Source organism: Brassica rapa, chromosome A03 (assembly GCF_000309985.2).
Source record: "Brassica rapa cultivar Chiifu-401-42 chromosome A03, CAAS_Brap_v3.01, whole genome shotgun sequence".
Classification (NCBI taxonomy): Eukaryota; Viridiplantae; Streptophyta; class Magnoliopsida; order Brassicales; family Brassicaceae; genus Brassica; species Brassica rapa.
The window spans coordinates 14,857,717-14,876,823 of record NC_024797.2 but is presented as its reverse complement, the minus strand read 5'-3'; the positions used below and the strand labels follow the sequence as shown (position 1 = coordinate 14,876,823).

At 31.4% G+C, this 19,107-nt stretch overlaps 3 protein-coding genes and 3 non-coding genes across 7 annotated transcripts; 5 read left to right on the top strand and 1 right to left on the bottom strand.

The window, feature by feature from the left end:
• The first annotated feature begins 1,727 nt into the window (after window positions 1-1,727).
• LOC103858809 (WAT1-related protein At4g01450) lies at window positions 1,728-4,412 on the top strand. 2 transcript variants are annotated; one of them, XM_009136233.3, is made up of 6 exons: window positions 1,758-2,494; window positions 2,865-2,927; window positions 3,038-3,154; window positions 3,259-3,646; window positions 3,725-3,876; window positions 4,033-4,412. In XM_009136233.3, exons 1-6 carry the CDS (start codon window positions 2,310-2,312, stop codon window positions 4,205-4,207), a joined length of 1,080 nt encoding a protein of 359 aa, XP_009134481.1. In that variant the 5' UTR covers window positions 1,758-2,309; the 3' UTR covers window positions 4,208-4,412. The 2 variants fall into 2 exon arrangements, with proteins under 2 accessions (XP_033142076.1, XP_009134481.1); XM_033286185.1 differs by lacking the exon at window positions 4,033-4,412 and having other exon boundaries at window positions 1,728-2,494; window positions 3,259-3,548; window positions 3,725-3,807.
• A 7,031-nt stretch (window positions 4,413-11,443) lies between these two features.
• On the bottom strand, window positions 11,444-12,179 carry LOC103858808 (the record flags this gene model as incomplete). The annotated part of the gene is made up of 1 exon (XM_033287318.1): window positions 11,444-12,179. A coding segment is annotated over one exon (531 nt), but the record flags the coding sequence as incomplete, so codon positions are not given.
• Window positions 12,170-18,996, top strand: EXPA17 (putative expansin-A17). Its single transcript, XM_009136231.2, has 3 exons — window positions 12,170-17,341; window positions 17,575-17,896; window positions 18,227-18,996. Exons 1-3 carry the CDS (start codon window positions 17,206-17,208, stop codon window positions 18,534-18,536), a joined length of 768 nt encoding a protein of 255 aa, XP_009134479.1. The 5' UTR covers window positions 12,170-17,205; the 3' UTR covers window positions 18,537-18,996.
• Window positions 13,024-13,182, top strand: LOC117133243. Its single transcript, XR_004457067.1, has one exon. It is a non-coding gene; the product is annotated as a small nucleolar RNA U19 (small nucleolar RNA).
• On the top strand, window positions 13,227-13,384 carry LOC117133266. Its single transcript, XR_004457087.1, has one exon. It is a non-coding gene; the product is annotated as a small nucleolar RNA snoR138 (small nucleolar RNA).
• LOC117133267 lies at window positions 13,654-13,813 on the top strand. The gene has a single exon (XR_004457088.1). It is a non-coding gene; the product is annotated as a small nucleolar RNA snoR138 (small nucleolar RNA).
• Window positions 18,997-19,107: the final 111 nt, after the last annotated feature.

The following is a 19,107-nucleotide window of genomic DNA, read 5'->3' as shown; positions in this document are numbered from 1 at the left end:
TAGATATATTCCAGTGTAATGATTCCGAAAAAAAAGTAAAAGCTTAATCAATCTCATCAGATAAAAGCAGAGTTTATATCAACTAACGGAAAAATACTATTGTGAAACATTTTGATTTTCTCTAAACTTAGAAGTGAAGGCACCCTGTAAAGTAATTTGTAGTTATCTAAGTTCCACTTTCTAAGTATAGTTACAAACTAAGTATTATTCCATGTCTTTCGTGGAATGAGATATTTATAAAATATATTTTAAGTAGATAATTTTAAAAAAATTTTGAAATATGTAAAATACATATAATATCAATCTAAAATTGTATAAATATAATTTATTTATGAACCGAGTATGATACATATTTCAAAAATTTTAATTTAAATATTTATAGATTTTTATATGGTAAATAATTTAAATTAAATGATATTAAAATTATGAATATATATATACATATATATATATATATATATATATTTGGGATATCAATTAAATAAGAATTTCTATTCATATGCTTATATGATCGTTTCTATTTTTATAAGAAAATTTTTAAATCTTTGATCAAGAAAGTTTTACTATGGAACTTTTAAAAAATTAAGTAATTTATTGTCATTTAAAATTTTTTTTTTACTATGGAACTTTTAAAAAATTAAGTAATTTATAGTCATTTAATTTTTTTTTAAATATAACGTATATAAAGAAATCTAAAGTTTAATTATATGTTAAATGTGAAGGTTTCTAATATAAAATTAAGTAAGAATAATAAAGGGTACACAAATTATTTTTAAATATTTATTATTCAATATCATTAATTCTCATATATATTTTTAAAATTCACATGAGGTAGTTCCAGAAATGTTATTCAAGGAAAGAAGGAGAAATATTTTTTTAGAACATTAATTTTATATTTAGTTTAATGTGAAGTATAATATATGTTTAGATTTTGGACTAAAAATGAGCATTTATTGTATCTATTCTAGTAATTTAAACTTATTTCTATAAGAATCTAGGAATCATTCTATTAATGACACATCGATATAGTAAACAAAACAGGTTACAATATTTCTCAAAAATTATATAAGGGATTTGTTTACAATAAGTTAGATAGATAACAATCTGAAAAGAGCTTGGTTAAAACAAAAAAAAAACAATCTGAAAAGAGCTGCTTATTTTTCATCAAGCTAAAGTTGGAAAACAACTGCTTTAGGATTTATAAGCTAAAATTTTATAGTCCCAAGGTCCTAAGAGAAAGAACTACTGTCTTCCACTAAGGAAATTGAAAAGAATATTGTATTATATACTATGTTTCATGAAAATGGAATCGGGTACGTGGAAGCTGAAACGTATGGACGCGCATAAGCGAGATTTTCTAAAAAAAATTAGGAAGCGGATCCGTGTTGGAAGCATATATCCATGTATGCATATATATATATATATATATATATATATATATATATACATATATATACTAAAACATAAGAAAAAAAATTAGGACTAAAAATTATATAATTTAAATTTAAAATAAAACATTATTTATTTATAATAATTTTTAAATGATTTCATATTAAAACTGTGAAAAACACATAAATTAAGTTTAAAATAAATTATTATATTAATTATTTTTAATACTTCATAAATAATTAAAACAATATATTTGAATATATGCTATATCTTTAATAAAAACCTCAATGCATAAAGATAACATATAGTATTAGTTTTAATATTTGAATATTTCTATTTCATTACAATTAAAATTTGGATTTTATATAAATTTAAAATTATGATTTTTTATTTTTATTGATTTATGACATTGTGTTTTAAAAAATGGAAGCGTGATTCCAAAACGGAATCGTAAGCTTCCAACGTGCTTTTAAAAAAAAAAAATTTCGAAACGTTTTGGAATCGAGATTCCGTAAACTTCTACAAAGTTCCGATTTTGATTCCGATTTCGAAGCGGGAAGCAGACGTCCGATAAAACTTCCGTGCAACCTAGATTATATATACACACCGAAATAGACTTCTTGTTGTAGTGATAAAGTAAATTCATTGCCAGCGGCTCATTTTCCGAAAGAAAAAAAGATCAAATTTGGCTCACTCAGTTACAAAAAAAAAAAAAAGAGAAGAAGATAAAATTTGCCTCCTACTCAGCATGCATAATCTATATAAATATATCCACCTGGTCACTACTACTCAAACAAGTTATTAAAGAAGAGATAGATAAAAGAAGCAAGAGAGCGAGACAGAAAGAGAATAGAGACTACGTGAGAGAAGAGACGTTTGATTATTAAGTTATTAACATATAGTTAATTAACTTACTGATCATGGGTTATATCGATGGAAAATGGGCGCCGGTGATCATGATTACCGTGATTAACACAATTAATGGGATGGTTAACGCTTTAATTAAGAAAGTTCTTGATGGAGGCATTGATCATATGGTTATTGCTACCTATCGTTTGGGTATTTCTACCTTTTTCCTTCTTCCGATCGCTTATTTTTGGGAACGGTGAGTCTAAATTTTAAATTAGATGACTATTTGTTTTTTAGGTCTTCAATTTTTATAATTTTTAGCTGCTTAATAAACAAAAAATAAAATGTAAAATTATTTACATTCTTAATATTTTTGTTCAATTCTTCGATTTTATATTTGATACTGTTCTAAATTAAACAAAGAGTAAGTACAAGCCAATGATTATTTTCAATTTTAATTTTGTTTACTATGTTATGAATATTTGTATTTTAAAAATACAAAATAACGTTTGATGCTATAACCGTTTAATTGACGTTGTATGAATCATGCCCAAAGAAAAAAAATGATGTTATATGAATAGATAGATTCAGAACAAAATAAATGTTCGATTTTATGATTTGGTCAGGAAAACAAGGCCGAAGCTAACCGCAAGCGTCTCGTTTCAGCTTTTCGTCAGTGCCCTTTTTGGGTGAGTTTCAGTTTTAGTTTTTTCTTACAGTTATTATGTCTCTTTTTATTGTGTAGATTCATTTTAATTTTTAATCATTTACTGCAATGTTTTTCTTTGATTTTTGGCAGGGCGAGTTTGATGCAATATTTCTATTTGCTTGGCCTCCGCTACACTTCTGCCACCTTGGGATCAGCTTTCTGGGGAACATTGCCTGCCATCACTTTCATTATGGCTTTAATATTTCGGTACACTTACTATTAGGCATAATTATAACCTAAAAGTTTCCCTCCATGCATGTTATCATTTCAATTGTATAATCTAACACATGTTAATATTGATTTTTTTCAAGACTCGACAAGCTAAATATGAAAACAAAAGCAGGATACGGCGTCGTTCTTGGAGCTATGATAAGCTTAGCAGGAGCTTTAACTCTTACGATTTACCAAGGCGTTCCATTATCAAACTCTCATGAACATGCAACGATTTTAAACATCCACAATGGACATGAGAACTGGATCAAAGGCTGTTTTCTTTTATTCATTGGAGTTATACTTTTCAGTTCCTGGATGCTTATACAAGCTAATATCAACTCGAGCTATCCGTGTCCATACTCGAGTACTGTTATTTTATCGGTCTTTGGTACACTTCAGTGTGCTCTTCTTAGCTTGATCAAGACTAGACATGTAGAAGATTGGATCCTCAGAGAAAAACTCACCATCATCACCGTCATTATAGCGGTAGATACATCACATATATATAGTATATAAATTCACCATAATCAAACATTTATCTATTGTGTGTATTTATGTATATAGGGTGTGGTTGCACAAGGAATGTGTACAGTGGGAATATCATGGTGTATCAAACAACGTGGACCTGTCTTTACATCAGCATTTAGTCCTGTCACACTTATGTCCGCAACTGTGTTCGATTTCTTGATACTTCATCGTATGATTTATTTGGGGAGGTCTGCGAATTCAATATTATTACAAATCTCACATTAAAAAAATAGAGTCAGTTTAATGACATATATGAAACAATGACCACTCCATTGAGAATCAACTGATTGGAAATTGTATCGTCTACATGTTACTAATTCAAAATTATTTTGTTATCATTGCAGCGTTATTGGATCTGTGGTGGTTGTTATCGGTTTATACATATTCTTATGGAGTAAGAGTAAACAGATAGTTGAGTGTAAGATCGTGAAGTTGCCTACAAGTACGGAGATAGAAGAAAAGGAAGAGGAACACCATAACAAAATAGGACGTCATTTGGTTATCCCCATGACTCCTTGATCTACTACCGTAAACCTTCTTTTTCATCCAGAAAGACCAACATGTCCTACGAATCACCTATGAAGAAGAAAAGAAAAGTGATCAGTTGATTGTTATTGGAATATATTATCAACTTTGGATTTTACTTGCTTGTTGGAATATATTATCAACTCTATGCTTGTTGCAAACTTTTCCAAACTTATGAGTTAAACCTCATACTTGTATTTTCTTATGCATTTTAATTGAAAGCCCTTTTTCAGAAAAAAAAAACTTTGGATTTTACATTCAAATGGCTTAATTTGGATATTGTAATTTGTTTATAAAAATAAATAGTATCGAAAATGGACTTAATTCATTAAATGGATTTGTTTTCTAAATCTTTTTACATAAACCAAATATTTCTTTAAAAAAATTAGACTAGTAAATCCATACTAGATAGAAATAGCTCAATTCATTTAAGTGGTTTAATGATAACACTATATCAGTCTATCACCAAATAAGTCAGTTTTGTTGGAATCGATCAGTCTTCTAAGATCATTTGGTTAAGTCAATTTTGTAGCTCATTTGGTTCAAGGGCAATATGTTCAAATCAGAAATAAGATATTTAAAAATATTTTAGAGAAGATATGAAAACGTCCAAATCACTAAACCTAAAGGATCGATGCGATGTGCGGTATACGTACTGGTATAGTATAGTGGGAGATGAGAAATTATGGGAGATCAGATGAGAGGTATAGTATTTTTTGTTTAGATTAGAAATCGTTTTCGTAACAAATAAATATTTATCAGACACTGTGTAAAACCAATTAAATATGTTAAAATTTCGATGCACGGAGTTTGGATCATTCTCGTGTTCTTATCCTTCACCAACCATGTTTAGTTTTTTCAAGGACTATCCGATACCACTTCTATCAAAATGAAATAACTAAATTCAAGATATCATTGCTTAACTAAATATGTATCGACCGTGACTTGAGATTTTATTGGCGCCCTTCGTTTTTAGTAATTAAAAATTCTAACCATAATTCTTTTAACTTTGTCCCCACAATTGGAAGTTTAGAAAACATATTTTGGTGATGATTAAGTCAACTGCAGCTTTAAAAATTTAAGTATAAAAATTTAGCTTTAAGTAAATTGGTTGTATTTGTAAAATTGTTATTGTAAATTTTTTTGCAGAGACTTTTGTTGTAGTGAAATTTATTATAGACGTAAATTATAAACTATAGATATTTTAAAATAAATATGTGAAATCTATGATGTATATATAAAATAATTATTTTTATCAATTAAATCATTTATATTAATATTCTTTTTTTATAAATTATCAAAGTTTACTGTTATTTAAAATGTAATATGTAAATAATATATATGTTATTGAAAATATTTCAATAATTCTAACAACACCCAAAAATAAATAAAATATTTATAGATGTTTTTAATTATGATTATCTAATTTATTTGATATTATAGATAGTTTTTTATTTTACAGATTTTATAGCCTATATAAGAAAGCATTAGGTTTTTTACCTAAAATACATTTAAAAAAAATTGTTGTAGTTTTTTGGCCGTAGCTTTAAAAATAAAGCTAAAGCTTTAAAAATAATGCTAAAGCATAATTGGTAAAAATATTATAGAAATTTGATGTAGGCTTTAACTATTCAAAATAAAGCTACAACATGATTGATAAAATTTAGTGATTTAAAAATAAATAAAGCTAAAGTAAAGAGATAAAGTTCAATCAATCACTTCTTTCTTTTCTCTTATATCAAGAGCTTACCCCTATTTTTTTCTCCATCGAAAACAAAGCATTGCTTTGCGCTTGACACATTGTTGTTGAACTATCCGATGGTCAATCACTAGTGAGATTTTCGGTTAAAATATATGGTCGAGCTTCCACGCGAGTTTTCCGTTAGTATGTCACCTCGTTATTTCTAATTTAGAAAAGCTGTCATTTTAAAAAAAAAATTGTTATTCTAGGAAAGCTGCCATTTTATGAAATTTATATTTTAGGAAAATTTATATTTTAGAAAAATTTATATTTTTGGAAATTTTATTTCCAGAGACTTTGAATCTAAGTCGGTACTTCTCGTATTGTTGTTGGCTGCATCTTTTTTTTTTCAGTTCCAGCTAGTGGAAAAAGTGAGAACTATTCTTGTAATTTTTCGTACCTGACTTAGGACTTCGAGTATACATAGTTTAATTTTAATATATTTTGTCTTAGTGAACTGAGTATGTTTTGAGTCTTTGTGCTAGGTTGTTAGGTTTTTTGTTAAACTGAAAATAGGAGGTCAGAGGGTTCAACATTGTTTGTTTTATTTTAATATGTTAAACATAGGGGGATGTTGAGATGAGTATGTGATGTGGCCAAGCATTTTCCCGACTTTAAGTGACTGGGCACTCTCTCGACTGTAGGTGACCGGGTACTCTCCCGACTATATGTGCACTCCAGTGTGGGGATAAGTGGTGTGTGCAAGTATGTGATTAGGACAATGATTTTGTTCTTTGAATGCTTGAGATGTCGTATTTGATTCATGTTAAGGTTAAATTATTTATATTCAGAATGATGTGTCCGAGTCTAGGACCTTCAGGTTTAGCATTTCATATTTCAGTGAGTGATTTCCATGTTGTTTGCTTCTCCTTTTTTTCATCATTTTCATATGAGATCAACGAACAAGAGTCAATGTATTAGATCAATGTTTTTGGGCGTTTTTATTTTCAGATTTTTGGGTTTTACGCTTTTACATATATTTTTTAGATTTATTTTATTTATGAAGTTAGAATTGATTTTTAAAGAGTAATAAAGTGGAGATTTCAGAAAATTGATTTATTTATTTTTATTTAGAAAGTAAGGCTGTTACAGTATCGTCTTCTCGTGGATTATGTGTAACATGGCCGGATATTCACAATTTACGAAGTCTTCTTTTGTTTAATATATATAGTCGTAAAATAATCAAGTTTTTTGTCACACAACGATAATCATGTGCATGCTTTGCTTATTTATTTCTTTAAAGGTGATGATAATGTGGGCTGCCAGCTCCCCGATCACTGTGTCATCTTCTTTTCCCTTATCTTTTTCATGTTATACACTATACTTTACCAAATATATAATAATATTCTTACGAACAAAAAGAAGTTGGTGTATTGCTTTGCTTTTTCTTTATAATACTGCTGAGGAATGGCACATGAAACGAGTAAAGGCCAGAGCACTTCAAAAAGATTTTCGAGATAAAAACAAGTTAAAAATCAGTATCGAAAACATCAGTAGTATATATATACGATACCGTTGATCAAAAAAAAAATATATATACGATACCCATTCAGCAGTCACAAGTCAGGAAAACATAGTATAATAAAAAAAATAGTATTATATATGTGTTCCGTCGTTGCACTACAAGTCTACAAAGGATCATTACCGGTTGTTATTTATAAAGCATGGGCTTCTCCTTTATGCCATGTTTTGCATTCTAGGATACTTTCGACGAAACCTAGTAATTTTCGAGTAGAAAACAAAAAGCGGGTTTAAATCCCTTCCCGTCGCTGTTGCTAAGATTCGGACAAAGATTTTTTTCAATCAAGTCCATACTATTATTTGCGAAGTAAGTTTTTGGAATCGAGCTCTCATGTTAAAAGTTAGAGTGGTTAATATCGTTTATAGTCTTAATGAATAAAATGTATAAATAAATTAAAAAAATAAAACGAAATTTTAGTTTATATGATTAGATAATTGATTCAAATTAATAATAGTAAGAATTATCTAAAATCATAAAATATAATTTTTAAAAAGAGATAATTTATATATATTGTATTGTTATCTCAAAAAGTCTTTTAGTGAAAATTTAAAAACATAAATTATATAACTAAATATTAATCAAATAATATATATATTGTATTGTTATATGAAAAAGTCTTTTAGTAAAAAGTTAAAGAAACATAAATTATATAATTAAATATTAATCAAATAATTTTTTTAATTATATAATTAAAAATAGAATATTAAGTTATTTTAAGATTTATTTTAGTATAATGAATATAGTATACAAATAACTTTTCAAAATTTATGAAAATGTTTAGGCCCGCATCGCGGACAAAACACCTAGTTTTATTATAAAACACATCAATACAGATTTACCAACTAGAAATAGAATTTTATGGTTTTTGCTTAATAAAATTTACAATTTTTGCCTAGATTAAAATTTTCTTTTTACAATATTTGCTAAACAGAATGGTTTAATTGTGTCTGATTATTGATTAAAAAATTGCGTCTGATTATGTATATGTTTTATTTCCTACCCGCACGTGTAATTTACTACATATAGAAGTCATAACTCTGAAATTAATTATGACTGTTCAATCCAGTAAACGAAACCAATCGAAGCGAACCAAACCAAACCAAAATAGAAAAAATATATTATTTTATATAAGTACTCGATGATTATTTTGTGCTCATGCATGAATATTAATATTAATAAAATGAATATATTTTAATAATTAGTTAATAGTATATTTTTAAGGAAAAATTTTACTTATACACTTTTCTTGATACCACTATTCAACTATACTACCATTCAAAGGATATTTTCATAAATACCATATTCATTAATGTGTAAAAGTACTAAATTAACTTTACCTTATCTTCCATCTATCATCTCCTCCTTCGTCTCTCTCTATCGAGATCCATAGTCTCTCTCTCCGTCGAATCCATCGTCTCTCTCTCCGAGATCCATAGTCTCTCTCCGTCGGATCCACCGCCTCTCTCTCCATTGGATCCATAGTCTCTCTTTCCGTCGAGATCATTCTTCTCTCTCCCTCGAGATCTGTCGTCATCTCCGATCCATCATCGTCTCCGTTGAGTTCCATCATCACTCTCTCTCACGCAGCCGGCTATAAGAGATTGCGAGAATCACGATTCAAAACCTCAAAGATGTTGGCTCCTCTCCACGATTCACACTGGTATGTTTCTAATTTGTGTATTTTTTTTGTTCGATTCAAGTAATATTTTGGATTTGTTATTTCTGCTATAAAAAATCAACTTACAACAGGTCGATCTAAGAGAAAGAGTTTCGATAGTGAATATTGAGTTTTCAAAAAATTATAAACCATTATAAATATGGGTTCAAGTAATTTTAGGATTTTCGTTCCTCTGTTATTCAAAAAACAAATAAGGTTGATTTAGACTTGTCATTTGAATAGTTTTGGTTAGGAGAAATATTTTCGAATAGTGAACATTGTATTTTAAAGAATTGTAACCTCTTATAAATCTGGGTTTTAAGATATTCTCCATAGTACAACTCAATGCTTTACAAGGTTTTATAAAGAAGTTTGTAAACAAGAGTTGATCATGTATATCTATAAAAAAACATATAAATGTGTGAATTTGAGAAGTCTTGTATCTTATTATCCTATATTCTTTGTAAGACTGTTGCCGAAATACATGAACATTATGCTTGGATAAGGTATCTTTAGATCATGGTTAAAAGTTAACATCATCTTTTTATTTCGTTTTGCAGTTAGATAGCAATGAGATTTGCACATCTTTGAGATTGCGTCCGAGGATTTATGAAGCTGGAACAAAACCACTAGACAATCCAAAAATGATTATCCAATCGGTGTCTTGGTCAATAATGTGAAGCGTTTTATAAAAGAATATAAATGTAGTTTTATAAGGGTTTATAAATTAGAGATTTGTAAAGACTTATAAAACGTTGTTTATTCTTTGTTACATCTTGTGGTTAATACAATGTTTGGATTTCCTTATGAATACAAATACTTGGTGACTCCAACACATTCTTATTTTGATGACATGAATTTTGACAGTGTTGTACAATTAGTTTAACAAAGATATAAAATGAAGAAAATCTAATGGGAACAAGGATTTATAGATTTACTTTTTGCAACGATATAAAGCAATAACACATGAAAGAAGATAAAATAAAGAAAAAAGAAATCTGAAAAGCAAATAAGAATTTATAAATTCAGTCATCTGCGAGGTCTCAAGAATCATAAGAACTGAACTACATAGCTTATCTCTCAACACGGTTTCCTAGACGCGTTGTAAAGTTATTTAAAACTAGTTCTGGTTCATGGCTTGTAGGATTGCCATGATTCTGCAATGAAATGTTAAATTTCAATTCAATTATAACTAATCCACATAGAGAAGACGAAATGTATTTGCTTTACATACCTTAATATATCCTTTCTTAGAACAAGATTTGACAATTTGAAATGAGCAGTAGGACCGTTTGGTAAACCAATGATAAGGAGGGCATCTACATATGATTATAACAAACAAACCATATAAAGACTTGTATCAAAGGGCACAAAACATGTAACACCATGGCGCAAAGAACTAACCAGGTTTTCTGCGATTTGTATGAACTACAATAAGAGATGTATAATCTTTCTTCTTAGCGTATTCTACAATCTGCAAAACCACCATATATCTAAAAAGTTAGTATTCAGACGGTGGAAACGGCAGGCAACGGATGAAGATGACGGAGAGAGAAAATCTTAGGGTGTGAGAATCTTATTTCAGGACTATTAATGGGTCTAAACATGGGTCCATTAATAGAATAATCTGTTTATCAAACGTGCATGTTTGTACAATGCGATGAGTCCACGGAAGAGCAAGCGCCGTATCAGCTGCAGCTTCCACGCGTAAAAGTCACCATTTCCGAAACTTTGTATTGTCTTCTCTGTCCAAGATCTTTGCAAGTATGATTCAGCGTTAGGAGTTTAGGATTACATTGGAGGAGTTAGGATGTTGCCTAAAGCCCTAGTTTATAATTATTATGTTGTAATTGTTCGGGTGATGAAGTGAAGAATGAATTGCGTGTTGCTCTTTCCCTTTCCTTTAAAGCTTCTGATAAAATTAGTGAGACTGGTTGCTGCTAATGGTTTCAGCATTGTTGCCTTGCAGGGAAGGTAAACTATAGGGAGCAGTGAAATTGGTTGAGGAGATGGGAAGCTAGATGTTTCTCTGTAGATTTTGGTCACAATGAGCAAAACTTAGCCTATACACAACATTTTGATCAACGCTCTCTGGGAAGCAAACCACTTAGATGAACCAACCCCACTGTTTGATCAGACAATGGTATAAACCTTGACGTTATGAAGTTACAAGATGAATAGTACAGCAGGGAGATTGAAAGACGCATGCTTACAAGCACTCGAACGTGATGCAAACCGTTTGCCTAATCACCTAACTGATACAATCTGGGATCATCTTGTGAAACAGATGACGAAAGCAAGATTCAAAAATACGGACCAAACCAAATAATGATCATTTCTCATAGTTTTCTTGTAATATATCAATACATATCAATTTTTTTTTCTGCACATCAATTAGGAAATAAAACTCAAACATTTTATATCAATGATTATCAACAAAAAGATTCAGTGGTTGCAACCTCAAAACCTACCAATCTCTATCTTCTTCTTAATCCCCAACAAAAAAAAAGAAAAATCAGAAGAGGCCAAAGAGGATCGAAAACCCAAGAGCCATCATCCAGACAATGTGGATCAAAAGCAGAGCTTGTCCAGGAACAGACAACCCAACGCCATTACCAACATCACAAGCTCCAGGTTTAGAGACACGAACGCCGTGGCACAGAGCATCTGCACAACCGCACCAGTACGTAACGCCGTCTTCACCGCAAACCGGATCAGCCCTAAAACACTTAACCGGACATGAAGCCGGTTTAGACGTTTTCCCGCAGAATTCGCCGTTGGTCTTCTCGGAAGGTAATCGAATCTCTCCTCCCTTGTTAATCTCCGTCGATGAAACCAGAGAGAGGCTCAGAAGAATCAGAGAGAGGACGGCCAACGATGGCGAGAACGTCGACATTGCCGAGATTTGGATCTTCAAACGGACGTTATTTCCTCTCTCTCTCTCTCTTTTTCTTGAAAGGATACAACGACAGGAGAATTCAAGAAGAAGGAAAGAATGATTCGGGAAAAATCTATCTTTGACAGAGAATAATTTGTTTTCTTTTATTTATTTAGCATAAATCTAATTTTTAAAATATAAATCTTTATTGTTGACAAAAAAAGTAGTAGTAATGTTTTAAAATTTGATGATTCGTGTATGAGTAGGAACAGTTGGTTGAAACGGCTACCAACCAAAACAGCGCACATGCTTACGCTTTTTACCAGCTGGCCACCCCAAGGAGATTAGAACTTCGTGTCGTCATTGTTTTCTACATATGAACTTCATGCTGTCTACTTATCTAAGCATGAAATTCACAATTTTTTTTATAAAAAGGGAAAAAGAAAGTTTCATATGTATTGTCAGATATTTTATATTTTATTATTCAATGTTAGTTAAGAAAAATACAAAATATGTGCTAAACTATAGCTTATAACTTTAAACATACATTTATTTATTTATCTATAAGAAAAATAATCAATAATACTCAAAATGTCGAATAATCATAAATTACAAAATATTAATATGTATCTGAGCTATCATTAATATTAGGCCGGCTTTTGGTTAGTGGGCTCAAATAACATTCGGAATCAGGAAGAATCTAAACCAAAAGACATAACCAAAAGCGGTATTCAATGTGGCATATACAATAGATTGATTGATCGGTTTTACAAAACCAAACCAAATTGACCAATCGTTTTCGAAGCGAGGGTAAAATAGTCATAAACACAAACAGTCAAAACCCTAGAGTACAGAAGTGGATAAAAAGGGTTGAGCCACCACTTTTCATAACATCAATCTCTTTACCGTTTCATCTTTGTGTCTGTGTTCTTAACCCTTGTTTGTTCCTTGTGTTTGAAACTGCCTCCTTAGAGTAGCCTTGTGAACCCTAAGTTCTTTAGGCAAATTTCATATCTGGCTTAGTTAGGAGGCAAACATAAATTCTGATCATTCAATACTTTTCTGTATTGTTTTTGGTCGTTTGAGGCTTTTTTTTTTGTTTCTTTTGAGGAGGAGCAATTGAATTATCTTCAATTGCAAGCTTCTTCTTACCAAAAAGCTTCCGACATTAATTCTCACTGTTTTGTGTTTTTATTGACATGATGAATATGTATTATAGCCTCCGAATAACGAGAAAGTGAAATATAGGAACACTTTCTGGTTCAGACAGAGGCTTATATCAAAACTCGAATCAGTTTTTGAGGGTGAAAGAGCTTTACTCTTTTTTTGCTCATCAAATCCATCATCCGTTTCTTGGATAGATTCGAATATCTAATTGACTTATTATATCTGTTATTTTTGTAGCGTTTGGTTACACTGTTAAGATCACTTGAGACTTTCTGTTTTGACCCAATGGGACTAGTAAATAAATATTGGAAAAATGATCCTAATGTATGAAATCATGTTAACTAGCGACCAAAACATAAATCTTATATTACAATCGGACACAATCCAGAAAGACAGCTGCCAAAGAATCGGTTCTGTTTTTCTTTCAGTTCAACCTTCTTCTCAAAAATCTTGGTATTGTCGTACGAATGTGTATATAGCCTCCGAATAGCGAGAAGGTGCAATATCTGAATACTTTCTGGTTCAGACAGAGGCTTATTTTAAAACTCGAATCAGTTTTTGAGGGTGAAAAAAAGCTTTACTCATTTTTACCCATCGAATCTTTCATTCCTTTTATTGGATAGATTCGAATATCTAATCGACTTATGCGGAAGAGTTTGGGATTCTAGATCACTTTCAGATTGAAAAGAAAAGAGAATATGACAGGCCTCTGAAACTTTAGACCCTCTAGTTCGATCCATCTGTAAACAATAAAAAAAAGACATGAGATAACAATGCTTTACATTACAAATTGCCAAAAACAGTTTTGTTTGTACCTTTCTTTTAAACACCATCACCTAAGTAATGAGTTATTTGTATCTATCTCAGTTCTTTATTGCTTTGAACTTTTTATTTTAGTAAACTAACAACTCTATTATCAAATTTATAACCGTGTAACCTTTTATCACAAATCTAGAGTGTACAACCATATCAACGGTTCTAAGTTCTAACGTTGGAGGTCATGCTGTTAAACTTATTGGTTGGGGAACTACTGATGAAAGCCAAGACTACTGATGCCCACAGGTTGAGTGAGCAGGCATGAAATCCATAAGCAATGGATGATCGAGAGTATTAAAGTTTAATTGATTATTTATTCAAATCTAGGACCCCTTCTTCCATTAGTCAGTTTTAGTGGTCGACCCTAAAATTTGTAGGCTATAAATAGTTTAGTAAATTTTAATTATTATTTTTTTCTTTTACAAATTTAGGAATATTTGTTTATGTAAATTATTTTTAAAATTTTAGAGAGTCTATATGCCAATGTTTCACTTGCCCACCCTAGACACTTATCTACATATTTAACCGGATTTGATCAAATCTCCTTTGTAAGGCTCTGACTCCCCACTGCTAATGGCTTTCCACCTCCACTAGGCCCATGGATCCTATTCAGTAAATTTTTTTTCAAGACTCAAAAGTTTTGTTTACTAACTTGCAACCACCACATGACATTTCCACGTGTTTTGGCATCACTCACACGATACCGCGAATGACTTCCCGATAAATTATTCATCCTTTTACTACTTCCGCTCAAGCACGATTAACTCTGGAGTTCTAAATGAATGTGTGATAGAAAAGGTAAGTGCATTTTGGTGATGTTATAATTCACTACCACTCACAGAGTGCAACACCACCGTCACACACCAGGAAAGGTCTCAAAACGCCCCTCATGTCATGACCGAGATAGCTAACCAGCTCTGATACGACCTTCTACGGCTAATATATATGTTTCCTCCGTCTGCTCACTCGGCCTGTGGGCCCATTCCGTACAACGGGTGGTGCATTAATTTTTTTCCAAAGCTCGAAAGTCTTGTTTACGATTCCCGCAATCACCACATGACCTTTCTACGTGTTTTAACATCACTCACACAATACTGCAAATGACTTTCCGACAAATGACTTTCCGGTAAGTCATCCATCATTCTACTATTCCAGCTCTTCAGCTCAAGCACGGTTAACCCTAGAGTTCTAAACAGCTGTATAAACAAAAAAAATAAATGCACTTTAGTGACATAGATATCCAAATCAATCATGTTAAACCTTCCTTCGTATACCAAAAACGGGAGTTACATCCTTGTTTTCCAGGTTTCCATAGTCTCTGTTACTTTCAATTATGTGCGCTTTCTTCTTCACTCAGTTTCATTTACCTTTTGTTTCATCTGCAAATTTGGGTTTTCCTTGTCGTTAAATAGTTAGGTTGAAGATATTGATCAAATGATAGGCTTGATCATTTAAGACAAAATTTCAGGACAACACAAGCGATAAAGTTTGTGTTGGTTGGGTCTATAATGTGAATGATGAAAAAAAGAGCATATGACTCTGCTTACAGTTTAAGGGTGATACTGATAATCTATGTGCCAATAGTTCCTGCGGTAAAGTTTTTTTATACGTACTGTACGTACTATGGTACTTCCATTTTCCTTCTCCATATAATTATTTCGCGTTATCTTGATTGTCAATAATTCTCAGCTATATAATAATATATGAAACTGTAATTAAAATAGAGGGTGGTGGCGGTGGGTCCATGTGTGAGTTTATCAAATGGAATCAGCGCATCACCCATGTTATAAGTACGTGGACTTACCATTATATATGCCATAATATTAGGGTATAAAATATATATTACGTACTTATATATTTTAAAGTCTTGACTTCGACCACCTTAGACATTTCAAGATTAGGTTGAAGATCCACATTAAATGTGTTTATAATATTGAGTAAGAATCTGTGGGTGGAATGTTGATGAAGAAATTCAAAACTGTATTTAGCAATGTACTATATACGTATCATTATATATATATACATCGTTTACATCTCTCTAGATGACCATAACATGTTATAGTTTTGTTTATCTTCGGATCGGTTTTACATCTTGAATTACAAGAAAAGTATCCCTTTGTTGTTTTTGTTCGGTTTACATATACTTGAAAAGACAGTCTCATACTTTATAGTTATAAACTGTATAGCAATTTGCGTCAAAGTACCGAAACCTTTGATAAATATCTATTTATCAGCGTAAGTTGGCAACTTGCAACGTACCACGGAATTTGCGTATAATGGAGGAGCACTTATCAGTTAATGTCGTACGTTGAAGTTTCAACAAAACCTCATTGATTTTCGAATTCGACGTTCGTTGCGCCGATCGTCAAGAGACAACTTGTTTATAAATATGTACTTGCTTGTAATACTATATAACTATTTAATGGTTATTGTAAGAATTCTAATCATTCACGAGACGCGCTATAGCTTATACGTTGTACTACAAGTTTAAGCAAATATCAAAAGGAAATAAAAGATGATTGAGTTACATCATGTTTACATAATTATATCACACACACATGACACATACGTGTTGAATGTGTAAATGTATTATGCATCATATGCATTTGGATTACCCATCGGCCATCGCCGGCCCACATAGTATTACAGAACTTCACTTTCCACATCGAACTATCTTTATTTTGAGGGACGGATTACTGAAAGAATAACACAATAAGATTTATCAAGTTTCTTTTAATGTATAGTTTAAAATTTGATAGCTATTCTATAGATTGCTGCATTAGTCTATTATATTTGTTTCGTACTAACCACCGGTTTACCATCCTACTTAAAATTTTAGTAAGAACTTGGTTGACAAGTTAACTCAATTTAAAACTAAGAAAAAAGAGCAAAGTCTATAACTAAATGAATGGAACAAAAAGCAGCTACCTAAAGTCACATGCCTTATTGGATTAACTATAATTATCGTATGCATGAAAACTCCGTATTATACGCACTCTTTTAATCATTGGGTCAATCATCAGCAAATCATATCATTATTTTCAGCGTTTTTTCGCTAATTCCAAGTCATATATAATTATTTATACATTTATTTTAATTGAAACTAACTGTGTGATTTTACTATAAATAGGTGATGAAGCCGCCTAAGTCTTATGCATCCAACTCTACAATCATCAACGACTTCATAAAAACCTAAGAATTTTCTAAGAAAATGGCGAAGATCGCCTCTCTTTTGGTCGCAGTTATCTTCTACACAATGTTTTTCATGAAGATCAGTTCAGTTTCTGCAGGGTGGTTGCGAGCTCATGCGACCTTCTATGGTGGAAGTGATGCTTCTGGTACAATGGGTAAGTTCCCAAACTACGGCTTGACATTTTTTGCTCGGTTTGGTTTAATTTAACACTTCAAATTGTATTGTTTTCGATTTGGAGAAACTTATATTTTCAAATAATTTCGGTTTGATTCACTTTAATTCTATATCTACAAATAAATATATTTTTAATATGTAATCTTTATGATTATGAACTTTTTATGAGCTATCTTCGTACTCAAGAAATGAATCTATATATCTTACCTTCAGGTGGAGCTTGTGGTTATGGAAACCTATACACGGATGGTTACAAGACAAACACTGCGGCATTGAGCACAGCACTCTTCAATGACGGCAAGTCATGTGGTGGATGTTACCAGATTGTCTGCGACGCATCCAAAGTGCCACAATGGTGTCTTAGAGGCAGATCAATCACAATTACTGCCACAAACTTTTGTCCACCAAACTTTGCTCAGGCTAGTGACAATGGAGGATGGTGCAACCCACCAAGACCTCATTTCGACATGGCTCAGCCTGCCTTTCTCACCATCGCTAAGTACAAAGCTGGAATCGTCCCCATCCTCTACAAAAGGTAAATTTACAACTTCTATTCAATATACAACTGCGTTCCAAACAAAAAAAAAAGCGTTCCAAAAAAAAAAAATTCAATATACAACTATCAAACTAAAACTAAATTATATTCACTCCATTTTAAACTAAAAGTAAAAAAAACACCCTTCAAAAATATATATTTTCCATGCAGTTTTATTATCTAATAATAATAAATTGTGAACTTCAAATACACTAATTGTATTCATTAAATTTTTATCTATACAGCTACCAGAGTACTATTTTCTGTTTTCGTGTAGACCAAGAATGTCACAAAATAGTGGGCTTAAAAGGGTTTTTCTTCGTATTATAGGGTCGGATGCAGAAGAAGCGGAGGAATGAGATTCACGATGAATGGTAGGAACTATTTCGAGCTGGTTCTCATCTCAAATGTAGGAGGAGCTGGTGAGATCTCTAAAGTTTGGATTAAAGGCTCTAGAAGCAAGAAATGGGAGACTATGTCAAGAAACTGGGGAGCTAACTGGCAAAGCAACACCTACCTTAATGGCCAATCTCTCTCTTTCAAAATTCAACTCAGCAATGGAAGAATCAAAGCAGCTCTCAACGTCGTTCCTTCCAATTGGCGGTTTGGTCAGAGCTTCAAGAGCAACATCCAGTTCTAATCATATAAGCAAAAACAATGTTATAACCGGGTTAATGGTTTTTTTTTCCTCTCTATCTTACACTTTTTTATCGTTTGTATTTACTTTCTTTGTTTTCTCTATTGCATCATCATCTTCTGCGATAAGCTTCTTGTTTCTAGCTTTATCATAGTCTTGCTTCCAGAGAGTTTATAATCTGGGGAAGACTCAAGCAGTGATGATTGTATTTGTACATTTTGGGAACGCAATATGTATTACTATATAATTTATATTAATGAAGAATATATCAAGCAATTTACTTTGAAGGTCCTCTGATATCTCTTTGTTCCCGCCTCAACATTACCTCCTTAAGAATATAAATTAAATTTGATTCAAAATGTGGTTTAAACATAGCTCTATAGTCTCGACCATAAAAACAGAGCACTCTGTTTCGGAAACAGAGCACCTTGTTTTTTTTTTCTGTAACAACTAACTTATTTATTTAAGCAACAGAAAACAGATTCCTGCATTTTAGCTTAATTTCAAATCAATTATTATATTACTCATTTACCCTTCAAGTAAGAAAACCGTGTTCACTACAAACATCTAGTTA

Coding starts and splice junctions, on each gene's coding strand:
- LOC103858809 (XM_009136233.3), top strand. CDS start 2,310: ATGGGTTATATCGATGGAAAATGGGCGCCGGTGATCATGATTACCGTG. Junction 2,495..2,864: donor ATCGCTTATTTTTGGGAACG/GTGAGTCTAAAT, acceptor TGATTTGGTCAG/GAAAACAAGGCCGAAGCTAA. Junction 3,647..3,724: donor TCATCACCGTCATTATAGCG/GTAGATACATCA, acceptor TTATGTATATAG/GGTGTGGTTGCACAAGGAAT.
- EXPA17 (XM_009136231.2), top strand. CDS start 17,206: ATGGCGAAGATCGCCTCTCTTTTGGTCGCAGTTATCTTCTACACAATG. Junction 17,342..17,574: donor TGATGCTTCTGGTACAATGG/GTAAGTTCCCAA, acceptor TCTTACCTTCAG/GTGGAGCTTGTGGTTATGGA. Junction 17,897..18,226: donor GTCCCCATCCTCTACAAAAG/GTAAATTTACAA, acceptor TTCGTATTATAG/GGTCGGATGCAGAAGAAGCG.